Genomic DNA, 13795 nt, shown 5'->3' with positions numbered 1-13795 from the left:
TTGAGTCTGGCCCTAGTGGCCTCTTAAAGAATTTTTAGCTGGCTGGGCAGTGGTGGCTCACTCCTTTAATCACAGCACTTGGGAGGCAGAGGATTTCTGAGTTTGAGGCCAGTCTGGTCTACAGAGTGAGTTCCAGGGTAGCCAGGGCTACTTCTTGACCCTATGACTTTCAGTGTTGGTTGCCTCTTGGATTTCTAGCAACAGGATCAGATACACACGCGCTAGTTTGGAGATGTTAGTACTGGGGAAGCTGCGAGGAGGAGCTATTTATGCAGACTCACGTGGGGAACTGCGGGATGAATGGTTGGGAGAAATGTCTGAAGGAGCTGGGCTGGGAACTGGGAGCTGGGAGGAACAGTTGGGAAAGTAATTAGATCAGGGATCTCTCTCTCTCCCCTGTCCTTCTTCCATTGCTATCTAGTGTTAGGGGGTAAAACTGGGGTGCAGGGTGAGGAAAAGAACAAACCACAAAGCAGCAAAACCGGCCATGGCACGCACCTTTAATCCTAGCACTCCAGAGACACAGGCAGAGGCAATAGAACTCTGAGTCTGAGGCCAGCCTGGTCTACACAGTGAGTTCCAGGACAGCCACGGCTACACACATGAAAAACGAATTGTTTGGTTTCATATGTAGTAACCTTTTCCTTCCCTAGTTTTATCTGACATCGCTGTATTAATTACTAGAATAACAAAAGCTTCTGATTGCAGCCTTTTTAGGGTCTGTGGACTTCGGGTTTTTTGTTGTTTTTTCGACACAGGGTTTCTCTGTATAGCACTGACTGTCCTAAGACTCACTCTGCAGACCAGGCTGGTCTCAAATTCAGAAATCTGCCTGCCTCTGCCTCCCAAGTGCTGGGATTAAAGGCGTGCGCCACCACTGCCTGGCAGTTTGTGGATTTCTGATCTCTCAAGTAAACTCGGGCCTCTGTTCCACTAGGCTTGTGATAATGATTATAGCAGAAGTAGAAGGTTAATACATAACTGATTCAAAGAGATACTTTCCAGATAAAACCGCTTAGGTAATAAAGTTTATTGTACAGAATTTACATTTATTGTATATAACAAACATAACTACCTCTTTTCTTTGAGGTTTTACAATATCACTTCTAACCCATCCCCGGGTAGCACAAATTTCTGTACAGCACACACCCAACAGCCTCTTTTGTGATCTCAGCAGGATGAGGGAGAAACTGAAAACAGATCAAAACAGCGCGGGAGGAAGCCCACTGCCAAAGAGCAGCCGCCAAGAGCTGGGGATCTTCCAAGGCAGGGCAGATGCCATGGGGCCGTCGTTCTGTAACAACAGGAAGACACTTCATCTTAGGCTGACCATCAAATATCTCTCTTGGTCTCTTTTGTAGCTGGTTTTTATTATTAGAAAAACCAAAGCTATAAGTTTCTGTCTTCATATAAAATAATAGGTTTCTAAATTTTACCTCAATAATGTGCCAAAATAGTTTACCAAACAATGAGGTAATAGGTTAGTTAACTGTTCTCACTTATTTTCAAAAGTTTGGCTCAAACTCAAGCCTATGCTGAGATATGAGATATGAATCTATTGAGCAAACTTTCACCTCATTAGCCTGACTTACACATAATTCGAGTAACTAATACAGAGTGAACCACAGAGACTTGCACTCGAGTAAAACTTACACATGGGGGCTGGTGAGATGGCTCAGTGGGTAAGAGCACCTGACTGCTCTTCCGAAGGTCCGGAGTTCAAATCCTAGCAACCACATGGTGGCTCACAACCATCTGTAACGAGATCTGACTCCCTCTTCTGGAGTGTCTGAAGACAGTTACAGTGTACTTACATATAATAACTAACTAACTAACTAACTAACTAAATCTAAAAAAAAAGAATGCTATACCCTGCAAAACTATCTTAAAAAAAAAAAAAACTTACACAGGGTTTGATTATCTGAAGCCATTCATTAAGGTACTCCACAAGGCTGACGGCATCTGGGATATTGTCCCCTTCTGAAACAAATTTTAGCAGAACTGCCATCTGGATCTCTTTAGAACAGCTACAAGAAATAAAAAAAAAAAAAAAAAAATTCATTGCTTTCTCCTGATACAAGATGCTTACAGTAGTAAGTTAACCTGTCTCGTGTTGGACAAGAAAAGACATGGCCTCATAAGATTCCTTACCTCCTATTGTCCTACACACACTCTACAGCCTGGGGAATATGCAAGTGTGTGCCTCCCTCATTCTCAGGAAAACCAGCCTTTCTCTAGCCTTCGCTACGAACACAGGAGACATGCTCTGTGCCACTTCAAAAGCCTACTCTGAGAGTGGGTTTCAGAAGCAGAGAGACTGAAATTAACACTCTGGTTTAACAGGTCTTCTGTGGCAAAGACTGGCTTCAAATTTGCTCCATAGTGGGAGCTGACCTTGCTTCTGATCCTCCTGACTCCATGTTTCAAGGGCTGGGACTACAGCTGTGAAACACAGCCTCTGCTCCACTCTTAGTAATCTAAAGCAGTGAGAGAAAACTGGAAGAGAAGGAAGGATATTCCCTAGAGATAACTTGTCCTTTGTGACACAGGGTCTCTATGTACCCCTGTCTGTCCTGGAACATTATGTAGCCCAGGCTGACCTTCAACTCCTAGAGATCTCCTGTCTTTGCTTCCGGAGTGCTAGGATTCAAAGTGTGCATCTTTTATTTATTGACATCTGCAAATTTTATTTTTCACTGTCTCCAACCTTATTCATGAATCAGTTGGAATCACGGGAACAAATCAGAATGACAGGATCCAAACTCTGGCTGTCTCCCTTAGCAGATGTGTTGAGTAAGTTCCTTCTGGGTAAAACAGTTTCTCATCTGTACGAGAATCATGTGCCCTACCTCCACGGACACAGAGGCACCCACTGCAATCCTAGCACAATGGAGATGGAGGCCGGAAAACTGGTGAGCTGGGGTCAGCCTAGGCTATGTGAGATCTGTCTCAGAAACAGAATAAAAAGCACCAGAGAAAGAGAGGTAGAGGCTGACAGACTGACCAACCAAGAAGCCCAGCCTTGTCCAATTTCATCCTGCAAGTGTGGCTGAGAATCCAGAGGCCTTAGCCAACAGCTAGAACCACAATCCTATTTCTGGTTTTCTGCTTGCGTTTTGCGTTGCCTTAGCCTCGGTGTCTCATCTCTCGTCCCTCAACTGCAGACTGCGAGACTGTTTACCCTGTCCCTGCTGTGCTGCAGTGCAGACGGGAGCTGCCAGCAGAAAGTTAGGGCAGTTACAGGGCATTTTCAGAGACCACAGACAGGTGAGGCCTGTTGGACATTATCTAAAAGCAGTGATTTATGTCAATTTTCATTTTTTTTTTTTTTTTTTTTTACTAAGAGGGCAGTGTATCTGATATGGGCTTCTATTTGACTTGTGAAGACTCAAGAGTGGAGGGTACAAGGAGGGCTGTGCCCTGTGCACAGGAGGCATCAGTACGCAAGAAGAGGTGAACCGAGAGCGGACTGTTGCAAAGTAGAAGTGAACACAAGAAGAGAGAACAAGAGCAGGGGGGGAGACACCCTTCAAGAACCTGTCCTGCCAAAGTTTACTGGGTTACAGAGAGCAGAGTGGACGAAGCACCCGGAAGGAGTCAGGTGAGGAGATTGTGGAAGCCCTTGGATGGCCTGTTAAGGAGCAGGAATTACGTGCTGGATAAAAATCACTGGCCGATTTTATCTGGGGATTGTGGCAACCACTACCTGCTGATACTGTGTGGGGAGAGCAGAGCTGGTCAGGATAGAGCACACAGGACAGTCAGTTAAGAAACCATAAGCAGATGCTACGGAATGAATTGCTCCTTCCCACAATCCATCATGCTGTGGCTGAAGCAGGAGAAAGGGTCTTTACTGGGTAACCGAGGCTCACTGAGGTCCTAAAAGGAGAATCCTAGTTAAGGCAGATCATGGCCGTACATCAAGAGAGAATTTTCCTCTGCTGTCTAGACACAAACAACACATCAGCTGTCTACATCAACAGGAATCTACTTACTCCACAACCGTGAGAGGGAATGCTTCTATTGTCCTGGGCTATCTGGGCCATCGTACTTTAACACAGCATTCTCAGCTGTCTGATACAAGTATCTAGGCTACAAAGAAGACAGGCCAAATGAGGCCCAAAAATAACTCAAAGCTGCTGACGCACAGGGCAGACCAGAGAACATGTGGACCACAGGGTCTCCAGGCTCTGGTGAGGCAGTGGCTGAGTGGGTGGCAGACAAGGAAGCAACAGCTGAAAGAAATGTCCTAGGAATAGAGTACGTTCTCAGGAAGGAGAGAACGCTGGGATAGTGCACAGGTATGGTCAAATACACACACACACTTCTAGAAAAACCAGCTGAAATGCCCATACAGTATTTTAGAGAGAAATCATAAATGTTTTTCAAAATAGAAACCAGGAGGGGCTGGGGAATGTGGCTCAGTGGTAGAGTTCCTACAGAGGACCTGGGTTAAATCCCTACTTTAGGGAAGAGGGGCAAAAACATAAAAAAAATCCATAAATAACAAGGAAGAAGTTTAATGTTTTGATCAAAAATAAACTCTAATGTGCCACTGACTGTGGGGTTAATCCTGCCAGTGAAAAGAGTAAGAGAGCTCAAAGTGCAGTATCTGAGGTCAGGACCATGACTGAAATCTGGCTCTGCTATTTATAATTGGTACAGCTTTTAGCAAGCCTTCAACTGTCCCACTTGTGTGGTTAACAAAGGTGCATGTGTCTGCAGTGAATCTAGCCTAAGCAGCACAGGGGGGGGCCAAGCACCATCAGTCCACAATGCTATTATTTACATTACAGTATGAGCTACAATGACTCCACCGGGGTCTGTGAAAGCAACAGAGCTGAAGGTCCACTGATCCTAAGACAGTCCCACAATGTAGCCCTGACTAGCTTAGAACTGTCAATCCTCCTGCCTCAGCCTCCAAAACGTGGGACTGTAGACACGTGACACTATTCCCAGGGAGAGAGGTTTATTAAAATATCTCTGAGCAATAGCAGGGAAGCGATGTGTATGTCTGTGGTGAGCTCCGGCTCACTCAAGTCTGTTTTGAGGAAGCCCAGGGATGGAGCTCATTTTGCTCTGTTCACAGCAGAATGTAGAGTAGAACCCATGGAACTGTCAACAGAAGCCTCCTGTAAGCAGCGTCCTCCTTTCATAGCCACGGGCTCTGTTGTCCACAAACTTAACCAGGCACATGATGGAGGAAGATGCAAGGATAAAGCAAGGAACACGGGTTAGAGCCCGAGGCACCAGGAGTCTGACAACAGACGTGGGACGCACGGAAAAGTCAATCTGCACCGGGTTTGGTGGCGCACGCCTTTAATCCCAGCACCCGGGAGGCAGAGGCGGATTTCTGAGTTGGGGGCCAGCCTGGTCTACAAAGTGAGTTCCAGGACAGCCAGGGCTACACAGAGAAACCCTGTCCCGAAAAAACAAACAAAACAAAAGTCAATCTGCAAGAAGAAAGGCTGAGAGAAATATGCTAGTGTTCTAGTTCTCCCCTTTGCTTTCCTTCCCACCTTCTTGTTTATAATTCCTAGACTAATCAAAAGCAACTCTAGACACGTCTAAAGTCACTTAGTGTGCACGCAGCACAGAAAGACAAAATGTGTTGACAGTGTGACGGAGGGAGGCAGTGCAGTTGATGTTAGTGTTAGCTTCAATTAGGTAACTTGGAGGTACCCAGGGGAACTACGGAGGATCTCTACAGAAAGCCCAGAGGGTGGAGTGCAAGCCTTCGTGAACTCATGCATGCTGCCCTGAGCTCAGGCCTCTGAACAGCAAACAAGTATAAAACACAAAGGGAAGAGAAAGGAATCAGACGTACCACTACATCAACTACCATAAAAGATGATGGCAAACAAACCCAAAAGCTGTAAAACTTGCACAAAACAAACAGCAAAGTGCAAGTTTGTTCTCCTCAGTAATTGTTTTAATAAGGGATTAAACACTATCCAAAGGACAGAGGTTATAAATCAGAGTGGTAGTGCATGCTTTAGTTCAAGCCCTTTGGGGGACGGCAGAAGGATCTTGAGTTGGGCTACTGCAGTAAGCTGAAGGCCAGCCTGTAGTACAAACAGAAACAGGAGGGAGGAAGCAAGCAAAGAAGCATGGTGGCCTGCAATCCCAGCACTTGGGAAGTGGAAGCAGGAGGATCAGGGGTTCAAGGACAGCCTGGGCTTCGTGAGACTCTCTGTATAAATCAACAGTGAGAAAGAAACTGAGAAACTCACCTTTCGTCATAGAGCGTTTTTGTGATTCCACCTCCAGGAATGCGAATACAAAACTCAGAATCGCTCATCTCAGGGATGCACCGACTCTTTTCCATTTCTAGCCAGTTCAGGCTCTTTATTTTATTCTGAACACTCTTTTGCAAACAAGGTGTAAGCAGATACCGGAAGGGAGTACTAAAAAAATCATATTATGTTTTTAGAAAATTACAAATACCAGAGAAACCCTGTCTCAAAAAACAAAACAAAAGTCAAATCTTAGAGCAATAATGACAGCAGTCCATATAATGTTTTCCAAAATCTGTAATAAAATATAAAAGCTTCTCTTTCTCTTTCTTCCTTCCTTTCTTTCTCTCTCCCTTTTTAAAGATTTATTTATTTATTATATGTAAGTACACTCTAACTGTTTTCAGACACACCAGAAGAGGGCATCACATGGTGGCTGGGAATTGAACTCAGAACCTGTGGAAGAGCAGTTAGTGCTCTTAACTGCGCTGAGCTATCTCTCCAGGCCCTAATTCTATTTCTAATATATTTTGTCTCATTTAATATTTAAGAGCTCACTCTGGAGAATCACGGTAGAGTGTTTGCCTGGAGTGTGCAAGGCCCTGGGTTTGGTCTCCAGCACAATCACACCACACAGCACTCACTCTATACCTGACAAATGCCCACGGTGTGAACTGTAACAAAGGCCAGGACTTACCTGCGCAGCTGGGCATCGTTGCGGTGATACGAATGGCTGCTTGAGAGAACAATGATCCTGGCACAGCCGCTGCTTTCCACCCAGGCCAGCAGCTTTTCACAGAATGACTTCGATTTGTACTTCACATGCCATTGAGAGAGCAGAGAGAAATACAACTGGAGATTTCAGAGTGTAAATATAACCTATGTAACCCTCCCCCTTCCAAGCTCACGTGACCGTGAATGACAGGACTTCCTGACACTGAAATGATCAGGACCGTCAAATCCACTTACTTTGATTTAATATATCTTTGAAATCATAAAATAAATTGTGAAGAATGTAGATCTCTATCCTAAGGAAAACGTCCGTCCCTTCTCTCGTGTACTAAACTAACTACACAGACATCTACAAGGTATAAAGCTCATTGTACTAGGATCACAAGGAACTAATCAGATGGACACAGTGTAATGATTGTCTGCCTTTGATTCGCAAAGGAATCAATACTGAGAAGAATGGGAAGAGGAGGGGAATAGCTAAAGACAGTTAAAGACTGCAGGATGAAACTGCGAAACAGCACGGCTGCCTTGACTGCTTCTAAGACAGAAAAGATTTTTGGTAATAATTGAGGAGAGCTAAAGACATCGGATGACATTCCAAGTCATTAATAATGCTGTCAGGGTTGCGAATAGTGCTGTGGTTACGGCTGTCCTTGTCTAACGTCTACTCCTCTTCGCGTGACTGGACGGAACCCCGAGCCTCGTGTCTACACACGTGCTAGGCAAGTGCTCCACTGCTCAGCCCAAGCTCCAGACCCTGTCCTTGTTCCTCAAAGCCAATGTGAACGTTTAAAGATGAAGTATACTAGGCAAGTGAGCTTGTCCAGTAGCCCAAGGCCCTGGGACTAAATCTCTAATGATGAATACAACAACAACAACAACAAAGTCAAAACAACACACACCTCAAACATACAAATATAAATGTACTACTGTGAAAAAAAAATCAAACAGAGCATTAGTGACAGAGTGGTCCACTTAAATCACACAGGGCCACACAGAGAAAGAACGAGAGGTGCAGATGAACCTCACACAGAATGCTGAGGAAAGGAAACCAGACGGAAAGAAACATCTGCTCTGGAGTCCGTCTACCTCATGATGGTTTACCAGATCTCTATGTGTCCTAGGTGGTTGATGATATTCTATTTCATGACGTGGAAGAATTTTACTTGTACTTGTTTCCACATATATTTAGGTAAAATAAATTTAAAAGTACTACTACACAAGAAAGTACTATCTATACAGTTAACTTTCCTACTATACTTTTAACAGGGCACGAGAGCACGCACCTGTGATCCCAGCACCAGAGAGGCCAACTCTAACCCTAGCTACATAAGACTCTGGTTTCAAATAACAAAAACAAGACCCTTCTGAATTTCTGACCTCCTGAACAGGTAGAGTCTGAGGACCACCACAGGCGGAGTGTGTCTGGAGGCTGGATATACAGGGCAGCTGCTCTGTGCAGCTACAGGGAATAGACAGGTGGGGCTAGAGACTACTTCATCAGACACCTGGGCAGAGTCTCCCAGGCCCTGGTCAAGGGCTGTGCATTGACTCATTTTGAGATGGGAAGCCCGAGGGTTCCAAGGGAGGTTAGACCATTGAGGGTACTACTGTTGCAAGGAGCAGAGTGATGTGATGACAATATTTTTGTTCAATTGGGCAGTGGTGGTTAGAGGTTTTGTGAGTTTTCTTTTCTCTTTCTTTCTTTCTTTCTTTCTTTCTTTCTTTCTTTCTTTTTTTTTTAGTTTTTCAAGTCAGGGTTTCTTTGTGTAGCCCTGGCTGTCCTAGAACTTGCTGTATTAGCCCAGGCTGGCCTCTAATCCAGAGATCCGCCTGCCTCTGCCTCCTGAGTGCTGGGATTAAAGGCGGGGGCCACCAATGCCTGGCTTAGAACATGTTTTGTTAAATGATTCACATCTCAAAATTTTTCTGCAGAGTTACCAGCAGAGAACGTGTTAAGCCTCATGAATAATCCACAATTTCTTTCAGTATAAAAATGAAATGATAGTAACACACCTGAAATATTATGAAATTCTTTATTAAATCAAGCCCTTTCCTAAGTATATAAAACAATATAATAAAATTAGTCTTGATTCTTAGTGCTAATGACTGTGTTCTGTCACCATACATTAATGAACTTAAAAAAGCAAGCATACTAACCTTAATAAAGATGGACCTTAACTGAAGCACCACTAGCTTCTTTGACGGTAAGGAATACACTACAAAGAGGAGGAGAGAAGGAAGTCACAGGACAGAATACAGTGAACAAGCTGCTAGGTTGAAATTATTAGGGCTGGAGAGGTGGCTCAGCAGTTAAGAGCACTGACTGTTCTTCTGAAGGTCCTGAGTTCAAATCCCAGCAACCACATGGTGGCTCACAACCATCTGTAATGAGATCTGATGCTCTCTTCTGGAGTGTCTGAAGACAGCTACAGTGTACTCACATATAATAAATAAATCTTAAAAAAAATATTAATATGACAAATACTATTTGAGTTGCAAAAGCTTTTGCATTTAAATGTTTTCAACAATAAAAACATAAGCTTTAGGACCGGTGTTCAAGTGTGAAGATCAGAGTTAGACCCTTAGAACACACATGTGATGACCGATCTCGTTTGTCAAAGTGTCTATATCTGGAATCAACTCAAACCCAAGCAGCTAGGCACACCTGTGAGGGACTTTCTTGACTGGACTGTGTGAGGTGGGAAGATGCTCCCTAAATCTGGGTAGCAATTCTGGTGGCAGCCCAGATAAAAGGACATGGAAGAAGGAAGCTTTTGATTTTTGCCTGCTTGCCCTCCCCCTAGCTGGCAACTTCATCTATCCTGTTGCTGAGGCACTCCTTTGCTGATATTGGAGCATCTAGCTTCATGGACTCAACTCCTGGACTCTCTGCCTTTTCTTTGAGAGGGCCATTGTTGGACCAGCCAAAACACAGCCTGTCAGCCACTCTAATATATCATGCATATATTCATTCTATCAGTTGTGTTGATCTAGAGATCCGTGACTAATAGGCCACGTATGTACACTCACGGTGGATGTGGTGGCTCGCCTGTAATTCCACCTCTCAGAAAGTGAAGACAGGAGACTTCTGGAGCAAGCTAGCTAGCCAGACTAGCTGTATCATTGGATTCTGGGTTTACTTGACTCTGCCTCAAAGAAGATTTCCCGATGTCAACTTCCAACCTCCCACACGTGTACACTTCCCACAACAAATGAATGAACACACAAGCATAACGTACAGAAGGAAAAACATAAAAGTTCTATGCCCTTTCCAATGCTGTCCTGGATCTCCTTCCTTTAGGGCTTGTTTTTTGTTTGTTTGTTTGTTTTTTCCCAGAGATTTATTTATTTTATGTATGTGAGTACACTGTCACTGTCTTCAGACACACCAAAAGAGGACATCAGATTCCATTACAGATGGTTGTGAGCCACCATGCAGTTGCTGGGAATTGAACTTAGCACATCTGGAAGAGTCGTCAGTGCTCTTAACCACTGAGCCAGCCCCAGCACATAGCATTTTATACATAGTGTCACTGTACTTTGGTCCTGAGAGTTTATACCTGGTTTAAAAGAACTGATGCTGGACACAATCAGTTACACCTGTAATTCCAGTACTCAGGTGGCAGAGGCAGGAGGCCCACAAGTTCCAGAAAAGCCTGTTCTATACAGTGAGACCCCAGCTCAAATAACTAACTACTCCATGGTAGGAAAGCATGCCTCAGACCTACCTTCAGTATTTATACTGAGCTCATTTGAATTTTCTTCTTCAGTTGCATATGGATTGTTTCCAACCATTGGCACCAGGCAATCAGTATAGAAATAACCAATCTTACACATGTTCAGTGTAGAAATAATCAGATCTATTGCAAGCTGGCCAACATTTCCAACGGATACTGCTGGCTGAAAGAGAAAAGATATGCCCTATGAATCACCAAAAATAGCAGCACTTTTATGTTTAGGTAGCAAAAGTACAGAATGCTTTGCTCAGGCACACGGCAAGACGCCGACTGTCTTACAAAAGAAAACAAAATTTCTGCCCTTGTGGCGTTTCCGTTCTACCAAGGAAGCGGCTCATTTGTGATAAACAGTGAAACAGACAGACAGGAGAGTTGGGAAAGGATATAGTGTGTGCATGAATATCAATCTTAAGTAGGATGATGAAGCACACACAGGCTTACTGAAGGTGACAAATGGCTACACACTTGAAAAAGGCAGGGTGGAGAGCCATAGGTGAAAACACTATTTTCAAGGTAGGGAAAAGCAGTATAAGGGCCCCGAGGTATGAACAGCCAACAAACCTTGGGTGGTCTGCAGTTTACTTGTTATACTGTCTGTCTGTCTGTCTATCTATCTTACTCTAGAGGTTGGAGTGACTATTTCTCCATATTAGACACACACACACACACACAGAGTCCCATGGCTTCAACGTGCCAAATGTTTTACCTATACCCCACAAAGGCATCCAGAATGCTAGTCTACTGGACACACCACAAAGTTATGGCACAGGTCACTCACATTCAGCAGGTACAAAGCTAAACGTCTGCCTGACACTTAGTATTTCACTAAAGAGCTAGATTATTTGTTTGCTTACAACAGAAATTTCGTTTCTTTTCTTTTACTACATCCAATATATAATATATAAATAATTGTACTGATTTATCACCAAAATGTCTTTTGTGTGGCACATGCACATGTGTGCAAATGTAGCTGCCTGTTGTGTGAACAGATGCTCGTATGGAGCTGAGGGAACAATGTTGGGTCTGGGTCTGGGTACCTTGCTTATTATGGTCTTTTTGTTTTTGTTTTTGGAGACAGGGTTTCTCTGTGTAGCCCTGGCTGTCCTGGGACTCACTTTGTAGACCAGGTTAGCCTTGAATTGTAGACCAGCCTTTTTCTGATGAGATTAAACATCTCTACCACCAACACTACCTGGCCTATATTTTTATTCTTAAAAAAAAAAAAGAAGTGTACTTTTAATATCACATAATACCTTCCCTTCTCAGGAGTCTACAGAGCTAAAATTCTCTAACAGTTGCCCACTACCGTGTAAAAGTAAGCTTTACCTCTGAATTAATCCGTGAACACATATGCCCTACCTCTGTGGCTCTACCTTCCTAACACCTCATGTTGTGGTGAATCCCCCAAGCAGAAAATTATTTTTGTTCCTAGTTCATTACTATCATTTTGCTACTGTAATGAATAGTAATGTAAACATCTGATATTTCCAATGTTCTTAGGGCCCCCAGGATGGGTCGCGACCCACAGGTTGAGAACCACCGCTCTAATGCCTCCTTTCCATATGACCCGCCAACCAAGAGGCATTTTCCACCATTTCACTAGTAACTGCTTAACCACCTGACCATCTGTGTTTGTCACTCCAAATGGTAACTTGCTTGATACTTGATTAAGAGGGTCCCCCTTTTTCTTCTTTTGTTATTACATTCTATTCTGCTGCCTTGTAGGTCACAAGGCTTCAAGCCTATTCTCACCACAGGTCACTCTAGATTTGCAGTATTCCAGGAATATGCACCTCTGTTTTAGATAGATTTTTTTTTTTAAAGAATCCTAAGCCCATCTTTTTGGTCACTAATTTTCCTAAAAGATCAAAAGCCCTTGTGTTTTTCCTGTCAACTTTTTAAAATTTCAAAACGCTTTGAAATGATGTGTCTATCTCGTGAGTACATGCAAACGTGAGTGCAAATACCTTCGTTGGCCAGAAGGGGGTGTCAGGGAGCCCTGGAACTGGTTATAAGCCATTGTGAGCCTCTAAGAATTCCATCCTCTGTAAGCCAGACAGGCTTGACTACTGAGCCATTTTCTTTAGCCCCTTCCCCTAAAGTTTTGTTGTTCTTGTTGATTTGCTTATTTATTGGGACGGGTCTCCTTCTGGCTGGCCTGGAGCTGCCTTTCCAGCCTGCCTTGCAATCGGAGTGCTGGGAATACAGGCTTGGTCAAACCACTCCCAGCCTTCCTCAGGTCCATGATCTCAAGTCTTTCTCTTTTTCATCTCCTGTCTTATTTATTGCTCTTACTGATCTACTGATGTTCCTAGCTACATTGTAAACTTTGATGACCAGCACGTCCGGATGACTTAACAAGGATCATTCCACAACTGCCTGTTAGGCTGTGATCAGCTCTCTAACGCAATTGATGGTCTAGATCAATACGGACCCTAACTACATAAAAACATTTCCACGGATAAAGCTTAGGGATTCCCCGGTGCGACTTACAATGCAATATATCTGCAATCTACAAACGCTACAGGTCGCAGGCAACGAAAGTCTCAGCTAGCAGACAGGCCTTGATAGGGCTGACAAAGATGCTAATCGGACAGCCGCTTCTAGGGATAACTTCCAGGTTTGTTTGTTTGCAAGCTAAAAGCTTGAAGCAGAAACATGTGCCCGGCTCTCCTAAGGCCAGGTGGCGCTTCCCGGGTCGGGGTGGCGATCGCGTCAACTCAAGTAGAGACTCACCATCAGGAGTGTAAAGTTCGTTAGGTCGGGGACCGACTCCCCGCAGGGAACGAACATGACTGCAGTGGGCGTGGGAGCAGCTTGAGCGCCCGCCGGGATAGCGAGGCCACCTCCTTGGGACAGAAGGCGCAACTCGCGATCGTCCGGGGTCCTTCGGGTCCTTCGGGTCCTGCAGGCGTCCAGCGCGCTGCCTGCGCGCAGGGCAGAACGAGGCTGGAGCGCGCGGCGGGTAGCGCTCCCCGGGGGGCGTAGGTCGAGGACTGGCGACGGAGGACGTGGGGACCGCGCGCGCGGGATCCGCGAGGACGAGGAGGCGGAGCGGTGGACGGCGTCGATCAGGCGGCTCACAGG

The 13795-nt window shown here is 44.7% G+C and overlaps 1 protein-coding gene across 2 annotated transcripts; it reads right to left on the bottom strand.

Annotated features, from left to right (window-relative positions):
• Positions 1–998: 998 nt before the first annotated feature.
• On the bottom strand, positions 999–13593 carry Psmg2 (proteasome (prosome, macropain) assembly chaperone 2). 2 transcript variants are annotated; one of them, NM_001368147.1, is made up of 7 exons: positions 13202–13593; positions 10700–10871; positions 9129–9187; positions 6934–7052; positions 6234–6407; positions 1907–2027; positions 999–1294 (listed from the first exon to the last, which is right to left on the bottom strand). In NM_001368147.1, exons 2-7 carry the CDS (start codon positions 10806–10808, stop codon positions 1202–1204), a joined length of 675 nt encoding a protein of 224 aa, NP_001355076.1. In that variant the 5' UTR covers positions 10809–10871; positions 13202–13593; the 3' UTR covers positions 999–1201. The 2 variants fall into 2 exon arrangements, with proteins under 2 accessions (NP_001355076.1, NP_598899.1); NM_134138.2 differs by having other exon boundaries at positions 13445–13593.
• Between the last annotated feature and the right edge of the window lie 202 nt (positions 13594–13795).

The sequence above is a fragment of the Mus musculus genome, chromosome 18, assembly GCF_000001635.26.
Source record: "Mus musculus strain C57BL/6J chromosome 18, GRCm38.p6 C57BL/6J".
NCBI classification, from domain to species: domain Eukaryota; kingdom Metazoa; phylum Chordata; class Mammalia; order Rodentia; family Muridae; genus Mus; species Mus musculus.
This window is presented reverse-complemented; position numbering and strand designations above follow the sequence as displayed.

Coding starts and splice junctions, on each gene's coding strand:
- Psmg2 (NM_134138.2), bottom strand. CDS start 13,501: ATGTTCGTTCCCTGCGGGGAGTCGGTCCCCGACCTAACGAACTTTACA. Junction 9,188..10,699: donor GCTCAGTATAAATACTGAAG/GTAGGTCTGAGG, acceptor TCCTCTTTGTAG/TGTATTCCTTACCGTCAAAG. Junction 7,053..9,128: donor TAAGGTCCATCTTTATTAAG/GTTAGTATGCTT, acceptor TGGCATGTGAAG/TACAAATCGAAGTCATTCTG.